Below are 24462 nucleotides of genomic sequence, written 5' to 3'. Positions count from 1 at the left end.
GTGATTGCATCCGGCGTGTGATTGCAAGCCTTTGGATCGCATGCATGCCCCAGGACGGAATTTGTGGGCAGCAGGAGGGAGGGGCTAGTGTTGAGAAAGGGAGGGGGCGCGGAGCGGGTCCTGCCCTCCCCCAGCCAGTCGAGGAAAAGAGAGCCTGGGAAATGGAGGCGCTTTATTGTTAAGGGCGACGGTTGCCGCTTTGGGCTTTGCAAGCAGCCTCGAGGCTGCGGCGGATCTGCAGCGCGTTTTTGCAAAGGAGATCTTTTTGCAAAGGATTGTTATTATTATTATCGATTTCCTTGGCTGCCTCCTTCTCCCTGCGGCTTGGAGGCAAACAACATGAACGACGACGCGGCGGCGGCTGCTGGGGGCGATTTGCACCGTGGCTTACGTGCCTGCGTTGGGCAATCTGCAGCCGCCGGTGCGCAATCTTCGATGGGCGGTGGGGCGTCCTTTGTCAGGCTAGAACCTGCGCTGCCCGGGATCTAAAGCGAGGCGGGGGAAAGCCGGCACAGCCCCGAAGAGGAGGAGGCGGCGGCGGAGAGATCCGAGAAGGCCCCGATGCGCGAAAGCCTGGTAAAAAAAAAAGCACAACACAAAAGGCTCACGAGAGCCCTTCTTGGGCGGGAATGCAAGGGGAAAAAGCAAAAACCTTCCTACTCAAACGGTAACAGGTTGGGGGGGGGGGTCAGATCTGGCTAGGGACAGTGGATCCCAGCAGATCACTTGGAGGGGTTTGTACCCACACCCTTTTTGTGGCATGGGAGGCAGTTTTTGGGCAAAGATTTCCCTCCCCCGCCCCAATAGAAGCTGCTGAGCCAGGTGAAACACTTCCGCATTAACACTTATTTGATTTATTAATTCGTTTGTACCCCGCCTTTCTTCATGGGGATGCGAGGCGGTTGGCGTCCTTCTCTTTCCTCCCAGTTTATCCTCACCGACTAACCCTGTGAGAGGTAGATTAGGCAGACGGTGTGTGACTGCCCCAAGGTCACCCAGCCAGCTTCCATGGCACCAGGGGGGATTCGAATCCAGATCTCCCGGATATGTGCGCTAAACCACTATACTGCACTGGTTCTCTGTCAGGAGTTTATGAACGCCTTTAAATGTAGGCCGCGGGCAGTCCACCTAGTCCTTTTAAATTGCTTTGGCTTGAAAGAGTGGCAGGGCCCTGATAAGGGGATGGGGTGGCATTATGGAATTTTTGCTCTCCCTCCCCCAGCTTTTAAGGTATGCAATTTTCTCATAAATTAGACCAGAGTGGCCAAACTGTGGCTCTTTCATACAATATTGTGCAGCTCTTGAAGCTCCCACTGCCCTATTGGCTGGCTTGAAGAATACATTTCACTCTTGGAGAATGAATTTAAAGTTGCTTTCTTTTCACCTCCCCCATCTTCCTTTTTTCCTTCCTTCTGTCTCTCAACCATCTAATGTTCATGTCTTGTGGCCAGGGCTTTTTTTGTAGCATGAACTACAAGGCCGCACCATGGAGGTCCTAGTTAGCACTTGGATAGGAAGATGATTTTGGATGTATATCCCGCGTTGTACTCTGAATCTAAGAGTCTCAGAGTGGTCATGATCTCCTTTACCTTCCCCCCCCCACACACACACACAACAGACACCCTGGGAGGTGGGTGAGGCTGAGAGCTCTCTCAGAAGCTGCCCTTTCAAGGACAACTCCTACAAGGACTTTGGGTGACCCCAGGCCATTCCAGCAGCTGCAAGTGGAGGAGTGGGGAATCAAACTGGGAGAGCTAGTTTGGTGTAGTGGTGAAGTGTGCGGACTCTTATCTGGGAGAACCGGGTTTGATTCCCCACTCCTCCACTTGCACCTGCTGGCATGGCCTTGGGTCAGCCATAGCTCTGGCAGAGGTTGTCCTTGAAAGGGCAGCTGCTGGGAGAGCCCTCTCCAGCCCCACCCACCTCACAGGGTGACTGTTGTGGGGGAGGAAGGTAAAGGAGATTGTGAGCCGCTCTGAGACTCTTCAGAGTGGAGGGTGGGATATAAATCCAGTATCTTCATGTACCTCACAGGGTGTCTGTTGTGGGGGAGGAAGGTAAAGGAGATTGTGAGCCGCTCTGAGACTCTTCGGAGTGGAGGGCGGGATATAAATCCAATATCTTCATCTACCTCACAGGGTGTCTGTTGTGGGGGAGGAAGGGAAAGGAGATTGTGAGCCGCTCTGAGACTCTTCAGAGTGGAGGGTGGGATATAAATCCAGTATCTTCATGTACCTCACAGGGTGTCTGTTGTGGGGGAGGAAGGGAAAGGAGATTGTGAGCCGCTCTAAGACTCTTCGGAGTGGAGGGCGGGATATAAATCCAATATCTTCATCTACCTCTCAGGGTGTCTGTTGTGGGGGGGGGGAGGGAAAGGAGATTGTGAGCCGCTCTGAGACTCTTCGGAGTGGAGGGCGGGATATAAATCCAATATCTTCATCTACCTCACAGGGTGTCTGTTGTGGGGGAGGAAGGTAAAGGAGATTGTGAGCCGCTCTGAGACTCTTCGGAGTGGAGGGCGGGATATAAATCCAATATCTTCTTCTTTCTTTCTTCTTCTTCTTCTCCCAGATAAGAGTCTGCACACTTAACCACTACTCCAAGAATGTCCAAGGTCTCTAATCAGATGTGGGGCATGAGAAGACACCTCTGAATTTCTCTTGCCTTGAAAGTCCCATGGGGGTCACTGCCACTTTCCACCACCAGTTGGGTACCCTCTGCCTTGGATAGACTAGCCCGACTGTGTCAGATTTTGGAAGCTAAGCAGGATTGGTCCTGATTAGGGCAGGGATGGGAGACCACCATGGCATGCCAGGGTCGCTACGCAGAGACAGACAATGGCAAACCACCTCTCTTGCCCTGAAAACCCCATGAAGGGTCGCCATAAAGTTAGCTGTGACTTGAAGGTACATTCCATCGCAGACGAAGTTTGAATTCTGCCCAGGGCTCGATAACCTTCAGACCTTCAGTCAGGTGTTGTCAGACTTAATTCCAAATCTCATAATTTCTTGGAAGGTTAGCATTCAGAGCCATTCGCACCCACCTCCCAAGGTACGGGACGGGTGGCCACATGTGGCTCCTTTATATATATTGTGTGGTTCTCAAAGCCCCCATCGGCCAGCTTGGAGAAGGCATTTGTCTCTTTCAGTCGCTTCTCCAAGTCAAGCCAGCTGGTGGCTTGGAGAATGCATTTAAAGTTGAAGTTGCTTTCTTTCCACTTCCCCCTCCGCATCTGTTTTTCCCTCACTTCCAGTCTTGTGGCTCTCAAACATCTGATGCTCATGTCTTGTGGCTCTCAAACATCTGACGTTTATTCTTTGTGGCTCTTACGTTAAGCAAGCTTGGCCACCCCGGGTGCAGGAGAACCTCTACTAGTTTCGATGCTTGTGTTATGCTTTGCTGCATAAACCTTCTGAAATTGGTATGTTTTTAAAACCCTGTATCGTAGATGGCCTTCTTTCTGCCACTTTGCATCTCAGGGGGGGGGAGGTTGCTGCAGAGGAAAATGTTTCCTTTCTCACCTAGAAAAATCATGTGCCTTTCCTGGGGTATTGACTGGTTGCCTTTATCAGCAGATCCTGTGTGCCATTGCTCAGAGCTGCGCTGAATGTTATTTGGGGGTTTTACTAACCCCTCGTGGCAGGGAGATTTCTGACAGCCTTTCTCATAGGAAGTCAAGATTTCCAAGGCAGGAGAAATCCCACGGAGGTGGTGGCGACAGTTGGAGTCTTCCCTGCCTGCTAACTTGGCAATAAATCCTGTATAGATTAGTGTGATAACGCTTCTCAGAATGTTACAGGGTTGGGCTGGTTTGCCTATACAATCGGTTAGATTAAAACAAGAATCAAGTCGCACCTTTAAGATCAACAAAGTTTTATTCAGAATGCAAAGAAGCACACTTCATCAGACAATAGGATGGAATGGCAAGCAGTCCTAAATATAGAGAAGGTGGGCAGTGAGTTAGTTTTGTGAGTTCTTAATATTAGGGTTGCCAATCCCCAGGTGGGGCAGGGGATCCCCTGGTTTGGAGGCCCTCCCCCTGCCTCGGGGTCATCAGAAAGCAAGGGGGGGAAATGTCTGCCAGGCACTCCGTTATTCCCTATGGAGACAGATTCTTACAGGGCACTGTTTCCCATTCGCAGGGTCAGGACCTGGTACCGGGCCACGGAAGCCTCACTACTGGGTCACAAGAAAAACCAAAGCTAGCCCCGCCCCCAGCAAACCATGACCTCTGCTCTGCTTCTTTCCTTCCACTGTCTCTCTGTTGTGCAGAGAAAAGCTAGCCTTGAAGACTGACACAGGCTGCAAAGCCTGAGCTTCATTTGGCTTCCTTCCTTCCCCCATCTCTGTGTTGTGCAGAGAAAAGCTAGTTTTGAAGACTGACACAGGCTCCAAAGCCTGAGCTCTGTTTGGCTTCCTTCCATCCCCTGTCTCTGTGTTGTGCAGAGAAAAGCTAGCCTTGAAGACTGACACAGGCTGCAAAGCCTGAGCTCTGTTTGGCTTCCTTCCTTCCCCCGTCTCTGTGTTGTGCAGAGAGGAGCTGGGCTGCCTCTCCTTCCTTCTCCCCCTCTCCCAGTGTTTGAGAGTAAAGCTGGCGTCCACTGGCACTTTAGATCCATGAAGTGTTCTTCAAGGTATGAGCTTTTATGTGCCTTGCAGTGTGTTCTTTTGGGACGATTTCCCCGGAGGCCTGGGTGGCAAAGAAGGGGTGTGTGTGTTTTTCAATCGGGAGGGGCGGGGAGTTGGCATTCCAGCAGCTATTTTTTTTTACCAAATGACCCCTGGGCAGAATTGTTGCTGATTGGGGTAATCTGATGGTGTGTAAGGCTTTTTTCCCTTTTGTCCCCCCTTTATTTCTTTTTCAGTCTGCAAGGGATGCTCTGTCTGTATTCTTGGTGCTGGGGGTGGGGGGGAAGCAACAGTGGGAGGGCTTCTAGTGTCCTTGCCCCACTGGAGGACATTCTGGTGCTTTTTGGGCATTGTATGAGAGAATTTTGGACTGGATGGTCCACTGGTCTGATCCAATATGGCTTCTCTTATGTTCTTTCTTTCCATGTCTTTCTTTTCCTTTCCTTCCATTTTATTCTTTCCCTTTCTTTCCTTCCATTTTTACTGGATCAAACTTTTCTGTTCATCATACTGTTGTTGCAGACATAGGAGCTCTGTCAATGAAAAATTGGCACCCCCAGTTGTAGCCAGCTGGCCTTTCTATGAGATTTCTGTGTGAGTGAGTGAGAGTTAGAGGTGTGGGGGCAGAAAGAGATTATTGGAGATTGCTGCTGTATATCTCAACAGCACTGGAAGTGATGGTACTATGAACTTGGCACCATTTTACTAGTCCTGCTTTTAACAGCTGTCTGACACCAAAATTAAACTCCTCCTGTAGATATTAAAAAGGATGAAAGTTCACTGGCTAAATATCTGCACAACAGGTTGCTTTTAAAGGCATGGGAGACACAGCCAGTAAAAAGTTGCAAGCCCCTCATAAATATGAACTTTATATAACTTGAAATTAATTCATTAATTGCAGTACAATTCTCTGCTACCTTTCATAGCAATTTCCCAGTGTTTCAGTCAAGGAAAAGTATGAAAAAAAGCTGTCAAAAGATTTTCTTGAAACCAAGCAAGCTTGAGGAAGGGTTCCAGTAGTAGCAGTTGAAGGAAGGGCCTACTAAATGTGTCAGCATATTTTGAGGTACAGCAGCTGCCAGGGCCCAGTGTGGGCGGTACACAGCACTGGCATTCCTGATGGCAACGGCAACAGCACTTCCAACTGCATACACTGGCCAGTACTGTTGAGGAAGGGGTGTGTAGGTGGTGCAGGCAATTGAACATGGGCATTAGGAGTGCTTGCAAGCTGGAGAAGAACACACAAACAGAGAGGTGCATGCAGGTGTCAGGGTGGAAAGAGAGGACCCTGGGAATGTATGGAAATGTTGCAGACCACTCACTTTCCTCCCCCATTTTGGCTCAGCATGAGTTTCAGATAGATTTTTCTGAAAACAAAGTTACTTCAGAAGAAGAGGCAAGTTTGGGGAAATGCCCTGGAAGTGACATCACAGGAAAAGGTGGCATTTTGGATTTGGTGGAGTTTTGGTTCAGTGTGCCCTGGAAGTGACATCACAGGAAATGACATAATTCCTGGCTTCACCCCCCAAATTTTAGTGGACCACGAAGGAGAAGTGTAAAAATAACCGGGCCAAGGGAAAGAAAAGTTTGGGAAACCCTGCTATATTGTATAGTGGAGAATTGATCCGTGGGTATCTGGGGCTCTGGGGAGCCTGTTTGTTGAGATAGAGGCACTAAATTTTCAACATAGCATCCAGTGCCTCTCCTCAAAACACCCTCCAAATTTCAAAAGGTTTGGACTAGGGGGTCCAATTCTGTGAGCCCCAAGAGAAGATGCCCCTATCCTTCATTATTTCCAGTGGAGGGAAGGCATTTAAAAGGTGTGCGGTCCCTTTAAATGGGATGGCCAGAACTCCCTTTAGAGTTCAGTTATGCTTGGCACACCCTTGCTCCTGGCTGCACTCCCAAAGTCCTCAGATATTTCTTGAATTGGATTTGGCAACCCTAGTTCTCATCCATGAAAAAAAAAAACCCTTAAAGTATGCTTAAAACGTTAGCACTCATTGGTTTTAAAGATACTTTCTTTGTATTTCTTCCATGGGATCCAAGGAATTGGGCAAAGGAAGCTCTGGCTCTTTCCTCCTTCCCCAGGGGACTGGCAGGGGAGGAGCCTCAGCCAGTAGAAGGAAGAGAGGCTTGGCTCAGTAGCTCTGCTGTGTGATCGAGAGAGCCTGGCAAAGCTAGCTCTCCCTCCCTCCTTCCTCCCCAAGGGAGGAGCCTCAGCCAATGGAGAAGATGGAGGCTTTGCTCCATAGCTCCTGTGCGATTGAGCAAGGCTTACAAAGCAAGCTGTTATGCAGAAGGAAGCAAGAGATAGGAAGAAGAAAGCAGATGACAGCCAGTTGCTCGGGGGCCTGATAGGAGCCCTCCGGGGCGCTGATTCAACCCACAGGCTGCATGTTTGACACTGTTAGGCTAGCCTGTGCCATCCAGGTCAGATCCATTGTAGTCGTACTGTGTATTTTATCAGTTGCTTCAGTTGCATGGGGGGAGAATACGTAGGCTGTGGCTTCATGTGCTTCTCTTTGCCTCTCCTCAGAACCTTTCACCGTGATCAACAGAGAACTGTGTGACAAAGACAAACACCCTGTGAGGTGGGTGGGGCTGGGAGAGCTCTCCCAGAAGCTGCCCTTTCAAGGAGAACTCTAGTGAGAGCTATGGCTGACCCAAGGCCATTCCAGCAGCTGCAAGTGGAGGAGTGGGGAATCAAACCCGGTTCTCCCAGATAAAAGTCCATGGACTTAACCACTGTGCCAAACTGGCTCTCAGACTGGTTTCATGCGTTCAATAGGAACAGGGCCTTTTGTGTAGCAGAAACTCATTTGCATATTAGGCCTCACAGCCTTGATGTAACCAATCCTCTTGGAGCTTACAGTAGGCCCTGTACAGAGGATTGGCTACATCAGGGGCGTGTGGCCTAATATGCAAAGGAGATCCTGCTACAAAAAAAGCCCTGAATAGGAACAAAAGAAGAAGATTGCAGATTTATACCCCACCCTTCTGTCTGAATCAGAGACTCAGAGCAGCTTACAATCTCCTTTATCTTCTCCCCCCACAACAGACACTCTATGAGGTGGGTGGGGCTGAGAGATCTCTTGGAGCAGCTGCCGTTTCAAGGACAACTCTGCGAGAGCTGTAACTGCCCCAAGCCCATTCCAGCAGCTGCAAGTGGAGGAGTGGGGAATCAAACCCAGTTCTCCCAGATAAGAGTCCGCACACTTAACTACTACACCAAACTGGCTCTGGAAATGTTTGGGAAAGAATCCATTGTTCTTGTTGTTTGCAGATCTAAGAGGCCTCCCCTTGTCTTCCTAGGTTCCTCTGGCACCCTGGAGAAGCAACGGAAAATGCAAAACAGCGAAGTGATAAAGCCGGCCAAATACTTCTCCGAAGTGGAGAAGAGCGTGCTGCTTGCGCTGGTTGAGAAATACAAATATGTACTGGAGTGCAAAAAGAGCGACGCCCGGACGATTGCGCTGAAGCAGCGGACCTGGCAGGCCCTGGCGCATGAATACAACTCTCAGCCCAGCGTCTCCCTCCGAGACTTCAAGCAGCTGAAGAAATGCTGGGAGAACATCAAGGCGCGGACCAAGAAGATCATGTCCCACGATAGGCGAGATAAGGTCAAAAGGAGTCTAAGCCCGCTGATCAGCAATCACGTCCTAGGGAAGGAGAAGATCGCCAGCATGGTGCCGGAGCAAGTGTACTTTTTGCAGAGCCCGCCGGAGGACGATTCGGAATACCAGCCGGAGACTTCCAGTCAAGGTACAGTTCTGTCCTAGACTTGAGCAAACTGTGCTTGTGGGTTTTTTGCATTCCAGAAGCTGAAAGAAACCACCTGCAAGCGCGTTCATCCGTTCCTCTTTCTCTAAAGCTGGTTTCAGAGCTGTTGGGTATAGACAGTTTAGGGCAAGGATGCCAAACATGCAGCCCAGGGGCTGAATCAGGCCCCCATAGGGATCCTCTCAGGCCCACGAGCAATTCACTGTAATCTGCTTCCTTCTCCCTCCCTTGCTTCATCTGCATCACAGCTTGCTTTGCCAGGCTTGCTCAATTGCACAGGAGCAATACAGCAAAGCTCCTCCCTTGGGGAGGAAGTGGTGGAAGGAGATCTAGCTTTGCCAGGTGCTCTCAGTTGCACAGCAGAACTACTGAGCCAAGCCTCTCTTCCTTTGGTTGGCTGAGGCTCAGCAAGCCGATGATGATGATGATGATGATGATATTGAATTTATATCCCGCCCTATACTCTGAATCTCAGAGTCTCAGAATGGTCACAATCTCCTTTACCTTCCCCCCCCCCCAACAGACACCCTGTGAGATAGGTGGGGCTGAGAGATTTTTCCCAGAAGCTGCTCTTTCGAGGACAACTCCTACAAGAGCTGCAAGTGGAGGAGTGGGGAATCAAACCCGGTTCTCCCAGATAAGTGTCTACGCACTTAACCGCTACACCAAACTGGCATCTCAGTGAGGTGGATTAAGCTGAGTGTGGCTGCGATCACGCACCCTAAATGCACTTTTAACCCACTTTCAATGCATTTCCAACTGGATTTTGCCAGTTCACGCAGTAAACTCCAGTCGGAAAGTGGATTTGAAAGTGCATTATTTAGTGTGTGTGATCACAGCCTGTGTGTATTTGTCTGGGTTCTTTATAAGGTTTATATCTCCCTAACCTGGCATTACATTTTATGACGCACATGGCCCGGCTCGACAGGGTCAAAATCCAGCCCTTGTAGCAAATGAGTTCGACACCACTGGTTTAGGGTGTCCTTCAGGGCCGGCCCCAGATTATCTTTCACCCTAGGCAAAGCTAACTTCTGGCGCCCCGCCTCCCTGCACTGACAGTGTCACCGAGTCACATGGTGTTTTTTGCAGGGCCTTAAAACCTTTGGCAGCAGGTGAACAAGGAATGGAGAGATACACTCCATACCGAGTGATCCTGATTGTGAGACTTTCACCTTTGGAAACGCTATTAGGTGCTTCCCCACACACCAAACCGCACACTTTCAAGCCAGTTTCAATGCACTTTGCAACTGGATTTAACTGTGAAATGGCAAAATCCACTTGCACACGGTCACTGAAGTGGATTGAAACTGCATGCAGGAAAGCGCCATATTGTCCTTTGTAAAAATGCTTGCCGTTTCCTACCCCCCCCCTTTTTTTTTCCTTCCAGCCACAGCAGACTTATGGCAACCCCGTATGTTTTTCAAGGCAAGAGACGTTCAGAGGTGGTTTGCCGCTGCCTGCCCCTGCGTAGCCACCCTGCACTTCCACGGTGGTCTCCCATCCGAGAGGGATGACCCTGTGTAGCTTCTGAGATCTGATGAAGTCAAATATGACTGCTTCCCTAATAAAGGCAATATCGCCATCTAGTGGTGCGTTTAAGTGGCATGCGATGTAAGTGGAGGATCCAGGTTATAGCATGTGTCGGTGCAATGAAAAACTCGAAAATATGAGCCTCGTAATACCTTTGAATAAGACAAGCCAAAACGACAGTGACTGCTGAACAAGCTTTTGAACTCTCTTTTTCAGCTTAGGAGAACTCAAAAATTTGCACATTGTTTTGTGTGTTGTTCTGATTGGCTGCAACAAACAGTGGGATGTAATTTTGGTTTTCAAGCGATACAGTAGGTCCCTGGGGTTTTCACACCTATTTGCCTGGACCCTTTTTTGGAGATGCCAGGGATTGAACCTGGGACCTTCTGCTTCCCAGGCAGATGCTCTACCACTGAGCTACCGTCCTTCCCCCTGGGTGGATCCAAGCATCCTCCAAGTACCCTTCCTCCAACTGAGGTGTCTCTTGAGAGCCAGTTTGGTGTAGTGGTTAAGTGCGTGGACTGTTATCTGGGAGAACCAGGTTTGATTCCCCACTCCTCCACTTGCAGCTGCTGGAATGGCCTTGGGTCAGCCCTAGCTCTTGCAGAGCTGTCCTTGAAAGGGCAGCTTCTGGGAGAGCTTTCCCAGCCCCACCCACCTCACAAGGTGTCATTGTGGGGGTGGGGGAGGTAAAGGAGATTGTGACCGCTCTGAGGTTCAGAGTATAGGGCGGGATATAAATCCAATTTCTTCTTCTTCCTTTAATGGAAGAGCTACGGAAACTGAAGTCTCCTTCAACTGGTAGAAAACTTCAGCAGAAAGGAAAAGCGAGGTTTAAATATTTTAATAAGTAAAAAGGCCTTGGGGGATGTGGAATGGTATATAACAGGGATGGCCAACGGTAGCTCTCCAAATGTTTTTTTTTTTGCCTACAACTCCCATCGGCCCCAGCATTTGCCCATGCTGGCTGGGGCTGATGGGAGTTGTAGGCAAAAAAAGTCTGGAGAGCTACTGTTGGCCACCCCTGGTATATAATATAGTCTGATCTCATCCAATCTCAGAAGCTAAACGCAGTCATTGCTTGGATGGGAAACTACCAAGGAAGACTTTGCAGAGGTAGGCAGTGGCAAACTTTACTTTACTTCACTTTACTTTATTTGATTTATATCCCGCCCTCCCCGCCGAAGCAGGCTCAAGGCGACTCACAGCAATAAAATCGCAACAATCAATTAAAATCTCATAGCACTAACGCATCAATTTAAAATTCAATAGTTAAAAACAACCTGGTGCTAACATCATATGTAGTTGTTTCGCTTCCGATGGCTCCAGTGTCTTACATTTTCTCCTACCGTAATGGTAACTCTGAATCGGTTAAAGGCCAACCAGAAGAGCGTGGTTTTACAGGCCTTGCGGAACTCGTAAACCATCTCTGCTGAATCGTTCGCCTCGAAACCCCCTTGCTGGAGTCACCAGAAGTTGGCTGTGACTTTACAGCATCTTAATCACACACTGAGAAATAAGCTGAGAAACACGCGGAGAAATGAGCCACCCAGGTTGCGGCAAGAGATGAGCAGAGGTGATGTACCGTCGTCTGCCTCTGCGTAGCAACCCAAGACTTCTTTGGGGGTCTCCCATCCCAAGCACTAACAAGAGCAAACCCTGCTCGGCTTCCAAGATCTCATGAGAACAGGCTAGTTCAGGGATGTCGAACTCATTTGTTGTGAGGACCAGCTCTGACAAAAATGAGTCCATTCAGGCCAGGCCATGCGTGTACCTACTTAAGATTAGGTAGTGTGTACCTATTTAAGATTAGGTAGTGGAGATATAAATTTTATAAAGGACACAGATAAACACAACTAAATATTTAAAAAAAACGCCTTAAAGCATGCTTAAAACGTTAGCACTTGTTGATTTTAAAGGTGTTTTCTTTGTATTTAGATAGATAGATAGATAGATAATTTTATTTGTATCCCGCCCTCCCCGCCGGAGCAGGCTCAGGGCGGCTAACAACATCATACAAATTTCAATTATACAAAGAAAGCAAAAAACACAAAATTACATTTAAGCATTAAAATCCTGATTAGGTTTAAAAATTAGTTAATTAAGTTAATAAAAGTGCTAATACTGTTCTTTTAGGATGGCGGTTATCATTAGCAATTTCTTTCTTCGTCAGCGAAAGCCAGTCGGAAGAGGAAGGTTTTGCAGGCCCTGCGGAATTGTTCAAGGGCCCGCAGGGCCCGCATTTCCTCTGGAAGTTGGTTCCATAGGCTCGGGGCTACAGAGGAGAAGGCCCGGTTACGGGTACATTGCAGCTTCACCTCTCTCGGTCCGGGAGTAGTCAACAAGTTTTTTCCGACTGGCCTCAGTGCTCTCTGGGGTTCATATGGGGAGAGACGGTCCCTAAGGTAGACAGGTCCTCGACCATATAGGGCTTTAAATAGATATAGATATGGTCCTCGACCATATAGGGCTTCCATGGGATCCAGGGAATCGGGCAAAGGAAGCTCTGGCTCTTTCCTTCCTTCCCCAGGGGACTGGTGGGGGAGGAGCCTCAGCCAATAGAAGGAAGAGAGGCTTGGCTCAGTAGCTCTGCTGTGTGATCAAGAGAGCCTGGCAAAGCTAGTTGTCCCTCCCTCCTTCCTCCCCAAGGGAGGAGCTTCAGCCAATGGAGAAAATAGAGGCTTTGCTCTGTAGCTCCTGTGCGATTGAGCAAGCCTTGCAAAGCAAGCTGTTATGCAGAAGGAAGCAAGAGATAGGAGGAAGAAAGCAGATGACAGCCAGTTGCTCGGGGGCCTGATAGGAGCCCTCTGGGGGCCTGATTCAACCCATGGGCCACATGTTTGACACTCCTGGGCTAGCCTGTGCCAGCCAGGTCAGATCCATTATAGTCTGTTGTGAGGGACCCGGTCCAAGTCTGCTTGGAAGGGTGACCACAATAAATTTCTTCTCAGTCACCTTCCCTCATTCTCTCAGGCACACACTCAGAAATCCCGTCAGACTTCAACCCCAGACGGTTTTAAACTCAAAAACCACAAAACAGATTTATTAGATAACAAAAGAAAGGAAGAGGGATCAAAATAATATTGATTAGAACTGTTCAATATGAAAAGGCAAAATCAGTTGGCAGCAGATGGATGGCAAAATTATCAAATATTAAACACAGAGTATTTTCGAAACAACGAACAAGCAGGTTTTAGAATTCAACTGAATTCTATTTCAGGCAGGCAGTGTCTTCCAGACACTAAGAATGCTTTTAACTCAGTTGTTTAGCCCTAGGCTTGGCTACTTAAAATTATTTAAAAAATAAGAAACTTAAAATCACTCCTTCCGCACACAGAGAACTCCTGACTGGTGCCAAATTAATTCTCCCTGTGACGGAACCGGCCCGATTCTGCCTTCAGACTCGGTCCCGTCAGCTCCCTATTGAGTCGCCAACTCCTGGAGGGAGCTATTTCTCCTCCTACCACTTGGGCTCGCTGCCACCACCTGCTCAGTCTAGGGGTTCAGATTGAGAGGAACGGGACTCCCAATCCCCCTCTCCAGCTATGAGGCCAGGCCTCAAGGTCCTCTGCCGCCCTGTACTTGGGTATCACAGAGACCTCAGCACTTCTTTGGGGAACCCCTGGAGGATTGGCACCTTATCCAACTGCATGCCTTCCCCCTTCCCCGGGGCCCCCTTCTTAACGCAGCGTGGTCTAAGGCGGTTAGGGATCTATGTGGTACAGAGATGGACTGCCAGCATTTAAAACAGTAGAAATATTTAATTAAAAGAGAAAAAGAAAAGAAGAACAGAACAGAACAAAAACAGTTGCTTGTAAATGGTTAGCACAGCACAGCACACGCACAGCAAACAGCATAACAAAGAAAAGTTGATTATAAACTCATCCTATTGTCCCTGGTCTAAACTGGTCCTGTCTTGTGGACGACTTACTTGGTCTGACTACCTGGGGGCCTTGTCCTGCGTAAATAGGCCTCTTTCCCAGGCAGGAGCTCCCAGGCTCACATCCTTCTCCGTTGAGTGCTAGCTGAGAACTGACTTCTCTTCCTGCCTAACTCACATGCAGAGAACAATAGAACTTCCTGCCTCTCTAGGAGACTTTCCCCCTAGAGTTGTTGGTTTGGCTCTGGAAGGGAGGGGGGTGAGGGGAAGGCTAGGCCAAAGCCTGCTTAGGCGTTTCATGTTTTCCCTCCCAATGAAGCACCAACATTGACTAAAATGGCGTTTCTCCACACTCCCTCACAGACCCTCTCACACTAGCTTCCAGGACTCACACCTCGTGTGTCTCAGCCCTAACTAGTTTTCTGGTCTGAGTCTTGGGTAACCCTGCTGACCAGCAGAATCCCTTTAGAGTGTCTTTTTGTGAGTTTGTACACAGGAGACTGCTTAATGTGCTGGCAGATCTCCCTCAGAGTTTTTCCTTCACAGAAGGGCTTGGTTTTGCCCCCTTCTGGCTTCAGCCTCTCTCACAGACAGAAGCTAAGCCCAGCTCTGTCTCCACAAGGAACTCAGCCCACTGGCTGTTCTCAGCTCCTTGTCCAGTTGTCCCCACACAACTGACCGGCCTCAGCCCACAGTCTTCACTTTAGACTCTTTCTGAAGACTTCTCTCAAAGACTCCCAAAGTAAAACTTACTATTCCTGAGGTGTTCTTTGCAGAGCTTCTCGTTTTGTTACCTTTCCGTTGCTAGGGCAACATTTCAGCCAGTTGCTGCGAGCCTGTTCCCCAGCTACTCAGACTAAATTCCCGAGTCTGTCACATCTGTTTCCTGTGTATTTTATCTGTTGCTCCAGTTGCGTTGGTGGGGCAGGGAATACTTAAGCAGTGGCTTCATGTGTTTCTCTTTGCCTCTCCTCAGAACCTTTCACCGTGATCAACAGAGAACTGTGTGACGAAGATAAGGAGCTGGTGCATTACCAGGTCTGCGAAGGGACCTCGCAGTCGGAACCCTCTTGCTCAGCTGTCAGACTGACGGGCAACAAAAACTTCCGCAGCAAGGCCGCTCAGGAGAGCGACCTGAAGAAGATGCACGAGGAGGAACACCACCAGCAGATGTCCATCTTGCAGCTGCAGCTGATCCAGATGAACGAAGTGCACGTGGCCAAGATCCAGCAGATCGAGCGGGAGTGCGAGATGGCCGAAGAGGAGCACCGGATCAAGATGGAAGTGCTCAACAAAAAGAAAATGTACTGGGAGCGGAAGCTTCAGACAGTGACCAAGGAGTGGCCCGTCTCTTCGTTTAACAGACCCTTCCCAAATTCACCCTAGAGGATCTGGTGGCGATCGGATGGGATCCGCGGGGGTTCTTCGCAAAGGGGGTTGGGATTCGGGGAAGCGGAATTTGTGTTTGTGGTGTGGACGGCTGTTGGAGTGGCTGTGGACAAAGAGTAAGGAGCAGCTAAACAAAAAAACCCCGGGGTGTTTAATTTAAAATAGGTTCTGTTTCTTTAGAGGGGGAGACGGCGGGGATGCGCTCTGTAGGGCTTTCAGGTTGGCACAGCGGCGCTGTTACAGAATCCGTTTTGTTTTCTCGGCAGTGGGTGTTTTCAGTCTTAGGAGGGCCATAAAGTGGGTCTGCAGTTTGGGCTTTGGAATAGCTGTTTGTTGGCTAAAAAAGATGGAAGATCCCTTTTGGTTTTAAAGGGGAAAAGCTGGACCTCACAGCACAGTCGTATGTTGAGACGGATTCCCCACTAGCCTTGTCCTGGTCTCACAGTCCTCTTCTCCGTGGGGCTGTGACTCGCTCCGCCTCTTTCAGGCGACATTCGTTTTCAGAGGATTTTGCTTGCTGCGCAAAAGAGGCCAAGCGAGTCGCAGCCCCACAGCAACATCTGAGTGGGGGGAGGGGTCTAGGTCCCCGATGTGGTGTCTGCGGGCACTGTGGTTGCTGCCCATACCTTTCCTGGTGCCCATTAAGTATTTTCAGAGAGTGGATATGGCCAGGTTGGGCGTTGCCCGGCAGGACTTCTGGTCGGCCACTGGAGATACAGATTGGCGAGACAGATTGAAATAACGTTCTTTCAGCCGCATCTGCCACCACAGTGTTAGTTTTATTCTCTCGCTCCTTTTCCCCCTTTTATTTTAATTGTCCCTCTTCTCCCCTGCGCTTAGCCTTCCTCTGTTGGAGGGGGGGGGCTCTACCGCCTGTGGTTGCGCCCCCGCACCCCCGTGTCAGCATTCCAAAGGTGCCCGCGGACTCAAAAAGGTTGGGGACTTGCAGCCCCTAGAATCTTTCCCTGTTTTCCTCTCAGGAGAAGTCAATGAAAGGTGTAGGCAATACTCCCTCTAAGCTGTGGAGTCTTGTAAGCAAAAATTCTACTATGTGAGCTACTGGTGCTAAAGCATCAATCTGTTCGCTGTAGGGCCATTTTTCCTGAGTGAAGACAAAAATGTGTGAGTCAGAGACTAAAAAACTGTGAGCTAGCTCACACTAACTCAGCTTAGAGGGAGCAGTGGGTATAGGCAATAGCATCCAGGTTTTGACCACAGCAGAAGGGAATCTAAAGGTCTCACACGGTTGGCTTTCTGCTTAATCTCAGCTGTTGTCAAGGGTATAGATAGGCAAATAAATATAGAACGCTCCGTGAGGGTTTTTTACTAATGCATATACCAAAATAATTTTATGCTAAACAATATTCAGTAGTATTCCAAAAAGTTTTTACAGAAAATTGTGCAATGTTCTCTCTGTGTTTGTAGCGCTACGCAAGGTCCAAGACATTCCAAAATAGGGAAGCAGTCATATCTATTTTGGAATTTCTTGGACCTTGTATAGCTCTGCAAACAAAGAGAGAACATTGTACAATTTTCTATAGAAATTTTTTTTTGGAATACTGCTGAATAGTGTTCAGTATAAAATTGTTTTGGTATATGCATTAGTAAAAACCCTCACAGAGTGTTCTATATTTATTTGCCTAACCTCGGCTGTTGCCTGCATAGAAAATATCTATCCCGCCTCTGCCGGCTGTCGGTTTAATGCCCTGGCTCTATAGGATCTGACCAATCTCCCAGTCACGAACGGAATTATTATTATTTTTTTTTGTATCTTTGTTGCAGTAACGAAAAATCAAAAACTTAACATGGAGTGTCTACATATATGTGTACGTTGTGATTACTTACGTCTGGTCATGAGCGGCTCATTGTAGAAAACTTGGGAGTATGTCGCGCAGTGACCATATGGCGGGCATGTCCAACTTCGAACAGGTCGCGATCTATTTTTTCCGGACAAAAGTGCTGGTGATCTACCACCATGAAAATTAAGTTTCAAATTAGTTTTGAATTAGATTTTAACCCACCAAAGTTGGGTTCCACGCCCCCTCCCCCCATTTACAGTGCGCCTTCTGTCATTTACTGGTAAGCAAAATAAGCAAAAACAAAACAGACGAAGATCCAAAAAGAACTGCAAACAGTTTTTCTTAAATTTTTATTGTTATAACTTTAACTGTCTTAATAACTTCCTTTGACTTTTATTGAGTAATTTGTGTTAAATGTAGGTCAAGTATGGATCCAGGCTGATCTTGCGCAGTCTTTAAAACTTCGCTCTTGCTAATTAGTGAGACGTCTGAGCCTGCATTTCATCCGCCAGCTTTTTGAACTTGGGTGAATATTGCATGAGGGCCAGTCTCAGGGAATCCTGGAGTTGTTCATCTGTCATGTTGGAACGCTGTGTACTCTTTGTCATTTTCAGATGGGAAAACGCAGATTCACACAAATAAGTTGAACCGAAACAGAAGTGTACAGCTTCACTGCATCTTCTCAAGTTGGGAAATTTGTCTCTAGGCACCAGCTTCCAAAACGATTCTTGCTCAGCATGGATCTTAAGAAAAATGTCATTTTAAGGGTTACTGTTTCGTTTTCAAGAGATGCCTTGTTCAATGTGTAATTGTTACTGATAGCAGCTGCAGTTTCCTTAATGTCCATATCTGCTTTGAATGGGTATGACAAGTACTCCACAACTTTTTCAATTCTTTGGAAGTCACAGAATCTTTTTTCGAATTCCTGGATAACAGAGCAGATTTCTGTCACATATTTCTCATTCTGAAAAACAAAATTTGGATATTGTCCCAGATGGTCCTGCGTATTAGGAAAATGATCAAAAGTGTTGTTTGCAAGGTCAGTCATCGTTAGCTCAAATTTGCTCTTGTAGGATGAAACTGTACTCATCATCTCGCCAATGCATTTGTTTTTACCTTGCAGTTCAATGTTCATATCACTTAGTTCGCCTGTAAAGTCAGCGAGAAATGCCAGATCACATAACCACTCCTCATCTTCCAACTCTGTTTTGTCATCTCCCCTCTCCTTCAAAAACCTTATTTCATTCATCAAATCATGAAATATTTGCAGAAATTTGTGCCTACAGCCACCTTACATCTGTGTGCAAAATGATTTCCGCTGCCCCTTCATCAAAAGTACGATTGAAAAGCCATCTTTGAAGTGATCTTCCATGAACCGAATTTACAATTTTGAAAGTGATGTCCATGACAGTCTTTGTATTGAGTCTCTTGCTTGCCAAAACTTGCTGGTGAATGATGCAGTGATAAGAAAGGAAATCTGGAAAGTTGTCATGCTGTCTACAGAGGCCTATGAAACCGTTAACCTCACCTGTCATTGCTCTTGCTCCATCAGTAGTAATAGAAACAAGTTTATGCAATGGAAGATTACACTATGCCACAAAAGAATGGAAAAAGCTGAATATTTCCTGACCGGTAGTTCTCCCTTTTAAAGAAATCATTCCAAGTAGTTCTTCTTTAACACTGATGTCTTCAAAAACCATCCGGATAAAGACTAGTAACTGGGCTATGTCTCTTATGTCTGTAGATTCCACCAGTTGGAGTGAGAAAGCAACACAAACTGAAACATCCTCCAACAATTGTTCAGATGCGTCTCCACACATCTTTTCTATTCGCCACACGACGGTGTTTCTTGACAATTGTACGTCTTGAACAGCAGCAATGATCTCTTATTCTTAAATCCTTCAAAAAGATTGTCTCCTGCTTCAAGGAAACAATCTTTTACAAATTCTCCTTCGTTGAAAGGTTTGCATTTCTTTGCGATCAGGTTGCTGACCTTGAAGGATGCCGTGGTTGCATTGACCGAGTGTGACCTTGGCTTCCCCATCAACTGTTGCTGTGCAGCCAGTTTAGATTTAAGTTCTTTGAGCTTCAGTTTACGAATGTCACTTTTGGGTGGAGAATCAGCATCAAACTTATTGCTATGCAGAGCCTTATAATGACGCTCCAGATTACCCTTTTTGGGAAAGGATACAGCAGCGTTACAAAGTAGACAGCAACACTTGTCTTTCACCATGATGAAGAAGTAGTAGTCCATTTCCCATTCATCATGAAAGTGGTAGGCTTTGCTCTTCTTTGGAACACTCATCTTCGTTATACTAGGGTGGCTGGGGTGCTAAGTTAACACTGGCTGAATCTGGTCCAAAACTGTCACTGTCCCAAGGTATTAAAGATCAACAGGAACTGAAGACCTCTGACTGATGCCAAAACCACACATGCAGTTCTAAAAGTAAAAATAAGAATTCATCATACTGGCACCAATAATCAAATACCACCACACCAACAATCATCAAAAAAAACCCAAATACCTGTCCAGCAAACCATGAGACCAAGTGGGGCTGGTGATCTACCTCTGACCCCTCCGCGATCTACCTGTTGGACATACCTGCCATATGGAAATTAAAGTAAGGTTTCTGTACCCGTACAGAAGAGAGAACCCCTTTTCTCCCCTCTGTCTGTCATCCTTTACTTCTGCTCACCCCACCAGGTGACCAGAGAGGCAGTTTGGTGTAGGGGTTAAGTGCATGGACTCTTATCTGGAAGAACCGGGTTTGATTCCCCACTCCTCCACTTGCAGCTGCTGGAATGACCCTGGGTCAGCCATAACTCTCGCAGGAGTTGTCCTTGAAAGGGCAGCTGCTGTGAGAGCCCTCTCAGCCCCACCCACCTCACAGGGTGTCTGTTGGGGGGTGGGGGAGGTAAAGGAGGTTGTGACCGTTCTGAGATTCAGAGTGGAGGGCAGGATATAAATCCAATATCTTCTTCAAGTTTGATCTCAAGAGTGGCGAGGGGCCTGCAGAAACCAACTGGAAATTCCTTCTGAACATGATCGGGGTGTGTCTGTCTACAAGCTGACACCACATGCTTCTTTACCGGAACTTCACTTTTCGTGGAGGTGGATCAAGATGGGTAGCCATGTTTGTCTGCAGCAATTGAAAAGAGCAAGAGTTCAGTAGCACCTTAAAGGCATAGCAAAATTTGTGGAAAGCTCACACCCCACCACAAATTTTGTTAGTCTTCAGTATGCTGCTGGACTCTTGCTCTTTTTGATCACTTTTCGTGTGCTTTGCGTTCTCTTCTAGATCCTCCTGGAGTGGCGCTGGTCTCCCGGGTATTGGGTGAGGCAGCGATTGCTGTTCGTAGCCCTCATAACCTGAATCATACCTTCTTAAATCCAGCGGCAGCCAGTGTGGTGTTCAGAGCAGATGTGTCAAACATGCAGCCCAGGGGCCAAATCAGACCCCTGGAGGGCTCCTATCAGGCCCCCGAGCAACTGGCTGTCATCGGCTTCCTTCTCCCTCTCTCTTGCTTCCTTCTGCAGCACAGCTTGCTTTGCAAGGCTTGCTCAATAGCACAGGAGCTACAGAGCAAAGTCTCTATTTTCTCCATTGGCTGAGGCTCCTCCCTTGAGGAGGAAGGGGAGAGGGAGTGCTTGCTGTGCCAGGCACAGCAGGGCTACAGAGCCAAGCCTCTCTTCCTTCTATTGGCTGAGGCTCCTCTCTTTCCTGGTCCCTTGGGGAAGGAAGGAAGGAGTCAGAGCTTCATTTGCCCAGTTCCTTAGATCGGACAGGAGAGACACAAAGAAAGTACCTTAAGGCCGAGTGCTAATATATTAAGGATGTTTTAAGGGTTTTTTTTTTAAATTGTGTTTGTCTGTGTCCTTTATAAAGTTTATATCTCTGCTACCTAATCATAAATAGGAACACACATGGCCCGGCCCAACCTGACATGGCTTGGCCCAACAAGGTCTCATTTATGTCACATCCGGCCCTCATAACAGATGAGTTCGACACCCCTGGTTTAGAGTGTCAGAATAGGAACCAGGAGACCCAGGTTTCAAACCCACCTCCAGGATGGGAGCTCGGTGGGTCACTTTGGGCCAGTCCCATACTCTCCGCCAATGTTCCCTCTAAGCTGTGGAGTCATGTGAGTAACAATTCTACTTTGTGGGCTACTGGCAATAAAGTTGTGAGCGACTTCATAAATTAGTTTGTTCAGGGGCCATTTTGCCTGAGCTAAAACAAAAATGTGTGAGCTGAGGGCTAGAAAACGGTGAGCTAGCTCACACTAACTCAGCTTAGAGGGAACACTGCTCTCTGCCTAAGCTACCTCACAAGTTTGTTCAGAGGCTAAAACAGAGGAGAGGAGAATCTGTGAGTTGCTTTCGGTTCCAATTGGGGGGAGAGGCGAGCAAGACCGGCCCTGCCGCTAGACAAACTAGGTGATTGCCTAGGACACTTGACTTGTGGGGGTGCCAGATTGGGCACCCCCCATGTGGTTATCAGTGGGGGGACACCAGAAATTAGCTTTGCCTAGGGTGCCGGATAGTCTAGGGCTGGCCTTGGAGGCGAGGTACAAATGAAGTAAATAATTGAAGTTCGTGAACTGAGAAAGGTGTTCCTCTGTTTGGAATTGCACTGTTGTTGAGCCACACGTATTCCCACCACAGTGTTATGAGAATTTAATCCCAGTTTTTAGCTTTGAGGCTCTCCATGTTTCTCCTAAGCTCAGAGATCAGTTTAATGTGTCTCTGTTGATGTATTTTGTTGTAAAGAGTTTCTGCTGCAGGCCCCACTCCTTCGGCCCATACCGGGAGAGGTGATCATAGGTGATCATCTCAACTTCCCAAATTCTCTTTTCTACGTTCATGCTTGTTAATTTTAAAAATTCTCAATCCACCTCCTCCAAGCGGGGTGCGGGCGTAACTCTTCGGACATCCCTTCTTTTCGTAATATTTCTTTCGATCGCAGCTCTGTCGTTTGAAAGGATGACAGTTTCTTTTCCAAGAGAGAATGGGAAAGTGCGTTCATGAATTCAGCCAAGTCTTCAGGGCTTTTTTTTTTTTGGTAGCAGGAGCTCCTTTGCATATTAAGCCTCACACCCCTGATGTAGCCAATCTTCCCAGAGTTTACAGGGCTCTCAGTACACGGGCTACTGTAAGCTCCAGGAGGACTGGCTAGATCAAGGAGGTGTGGCCTAATATGCAAAGGAGTTCCTGCTACAAAAAAATGACCGGCAAGTCTTGTTTTGTATTTCAAGTGAATGTTTTTGGGCAGCCTGCTCTTTCTTTATTGAGCCTGTTTCTCAACTATTCAGTACGGACCCAGTGTTCAGTTCTTCCTTCCCTACTTCTTATTTAGCTAGGAGTTTTTGTTGTTGTTGTTCTTTGGGGGTTTTTTAAATTACAGTGCAGTTTTGGTGCCAATCTGATGTACTTCCATTTCTCTTGCCTTCTGAGCTCTCCTGCATCTTCTTATCCCATTGATTTTCCTTATTCCATCTTTTCCGTATTGCCCCAATGGAGTTCTTGTTGGGTACCCTCTCCTTTGTGTAGACTCTCTCTTGGCCAAAGATTTACGGTATTCCGTTATTTAATTAATACACAGTGTTTCACATTTCATCTCATGAGCATTTGTTGAAATCCGTGCAGTAGACTGAGGAGAGAGACTGGCCCCAAATCACCTGGATATAAGGTTGCCGACTCCAAGCTGGCAAATTCCTGGAGATTCAGGGGGAGAATTTGGAGAGGGCTGGGTTTGGGAAGGGGAAGGACCCCAGCAGAGTATAATGCCATAGAGTCCATCCGCCAGAGCAGCCATCTTCTCCATGGAAACTGATTGGAGATCATTTGGAATTCTGGGAGATCTCCAGGCCCCACCTGGAGGTTAAACAAAAAAAGCCGAAAGGCTGTCACAATCGCTCTTCACTAAACCATAAATCTCCAGTCACCTCAAAAAGTATGCAACAAAGTCTTTGTATGTCACCTTATGCAATATTATAGTTATCATATATAAATATTACAACCGTGAATGCTCATATTGTCTTATGCAACCAGATTACACGTTGTTATATGTGCCATATATGGATTGAAGACCTCCATAACGATATTTTAAAGTCCAAAGACTTCTTTTAATAAGAATCCAAGGGAACCAGGCAAGGATATTCCATAGTCGCTGCCAACAAACTCATCAACCTGTAGTCCGTTTCCCCAATGCTTTTTCTAGACGGGACTTGTTACCAATAGCCAAAGTTCCAACCCTCAGACATCGACTGAATACATTCACATCAAATGTCTTTCATTGTCCCAGCAGTTGTGTTTTGCTACCAACCTTCAGCGTTGCAGTCCTCGCGCACAACTCAAGAAATATTTTACTGTTCAAACAGTAATATTGTGTAAGGTGACATATAAAGACTTTGTTGTATACTTTTTGAGGTAATTGGAGGTTCATGGTTTAGTGAAGAGTGATTGTGACAGCCTTTTGGCTTTTTTTGTTTGACTTCTGTACCACAGTCCCTCCCAGGTCTGGCTCCCACCTGGAGGTTGGCAACCCTACCTAAAGAACTCTAGGGATGATTCGGTTATGAATCCATTTCTCTCCAGTCCTGACTTGATCCTCTAACCATCACATTCTACCAGCAGGTATGAAGGACACACTCGCCTCAGGTCCATACAATGTGAGCCACCTGACTGAGTTTGGTCACTCGCTGCTTATGATTTTATATCATACACTTATGACTCCACCAGTTTCTGTCGCGTCAGGCAAGAGGCAAAAACAAAAGGCTTTATTGGCCTCTGGTAACATAGCTTTTGGCTTGGTGGGTCTAAGGGAGCTTGTGCCTGTGTCTCTGTTTACCAGACCAGGTTAATTAATGATCTTTTACTATTAAGCACTTCCATTTTCCACCATTGATCTTGTTTTTTACGAATGGGTAGTAATCGCTTTTGTGAAAATCAACGTTTTTTAATGACCAACAGAAGACCTCAGATGAGCTTTATGACGCAGCAAAAGCATCCCCACAGATGTTTGTGGATTACTGTAATGGGTTAGCATTTGAGCAGTATGCCGTATTTGTACGTGTACATGTTTTTTATTAAATATAGTGACTTACCCCTGGGGGAGGTGGCGGAAACGGCTGGTAAGCATTGGCCACAAATGACAGGATTACTGTCCACCTCATAACTGGGTGAGACTAGAACTCAAGATCTGGTGGGCAGTAGGTTCAGGATGGAAGAAAGGAAATACTACTTTACACAGAGAGTGATTAAAATGTGGAACTTGCTGCCAAAGGATGTACTGATGGCCACAGGAGATTTATGGAGAATAAGGCTCCCAATGGCTACTAGACGCCGTAGCTGAAGGGAACCTACACATTCAGAGCCGCTATGCCTCTGAATCCCAGAGCCAGGAGACAACATCAGGGGAAGGCCTCGGCCTCTGTGCCTTGTTGTTGGCT

At 47.4% G+C, this 24462-nt stretch overlaps 1 protein-coding gene across 1 annotated transcript; it reads left to right on the top strand.

Annotated features, from left to right (window-relative positions):
- The first annotated feature begins 136 nt into the window (after positions 1 to 136).
- MSANTD3 (Myb/SANT DNA binding domain containing 3) lies at positions 137 to 15351 on the top strand. The gene is made up of 3 exons (XM_060247788.1): positions 137 to 576; positions 7945 to 8394; positions 14799 to 15351. Exons 2-3 carry the CDS (start codon positions 7977 to 7979, stop codon positions 15206 to 15208), a joined length of 828 nt encoding a protein of 275 aa, XP_060103771.1. The 5' UTR covers positions 137 to 576; positions 7945 to 7976; the 3' UTR covers positions 15209 to 15351.
- Positions 15352 to 24462: the final 9111 nt, after the last annotated feature.

The sequence above is a fragment of the Heteronotia binoei genome, chromosome 10 (assembly GCF_032191835.1).
Source record: "Heteronotia binoei isolate CCM8104 ecotype False Entrance Well chromosome 10, APGP_CSIRO_Hbin_v1, whole genome shotgun sequence".
Lineage (NCBI taxonomy): Eukaryota > Metazoa > Chordata > Lepidosauria > Squamata > Gekkonidae > Heteronotia > Heteronotia binoei.
Note: the sequence above shows the minus strand (reverse complement) of the source record. Positions and strands in the feature narration are given on the sequence as shown.

Bases quoted from the DNA above. Each gene is read 5' to 3' on its own strand.
- MSANTD3 (XM_060247788.1), top strand. From the start codon at position 7,977: ATGCAAAACAGCGAAGTGATAAAGCCGGCCAAATACTTCTCCGAAGTG. The intron at 8,395-14,798 runs GTACAGTTCTGT...GCCTCTCCTCAG, and splicing joins GCCGGAGACTTCCAGTCAAG to AACCTTTCACCGTGATCAAC.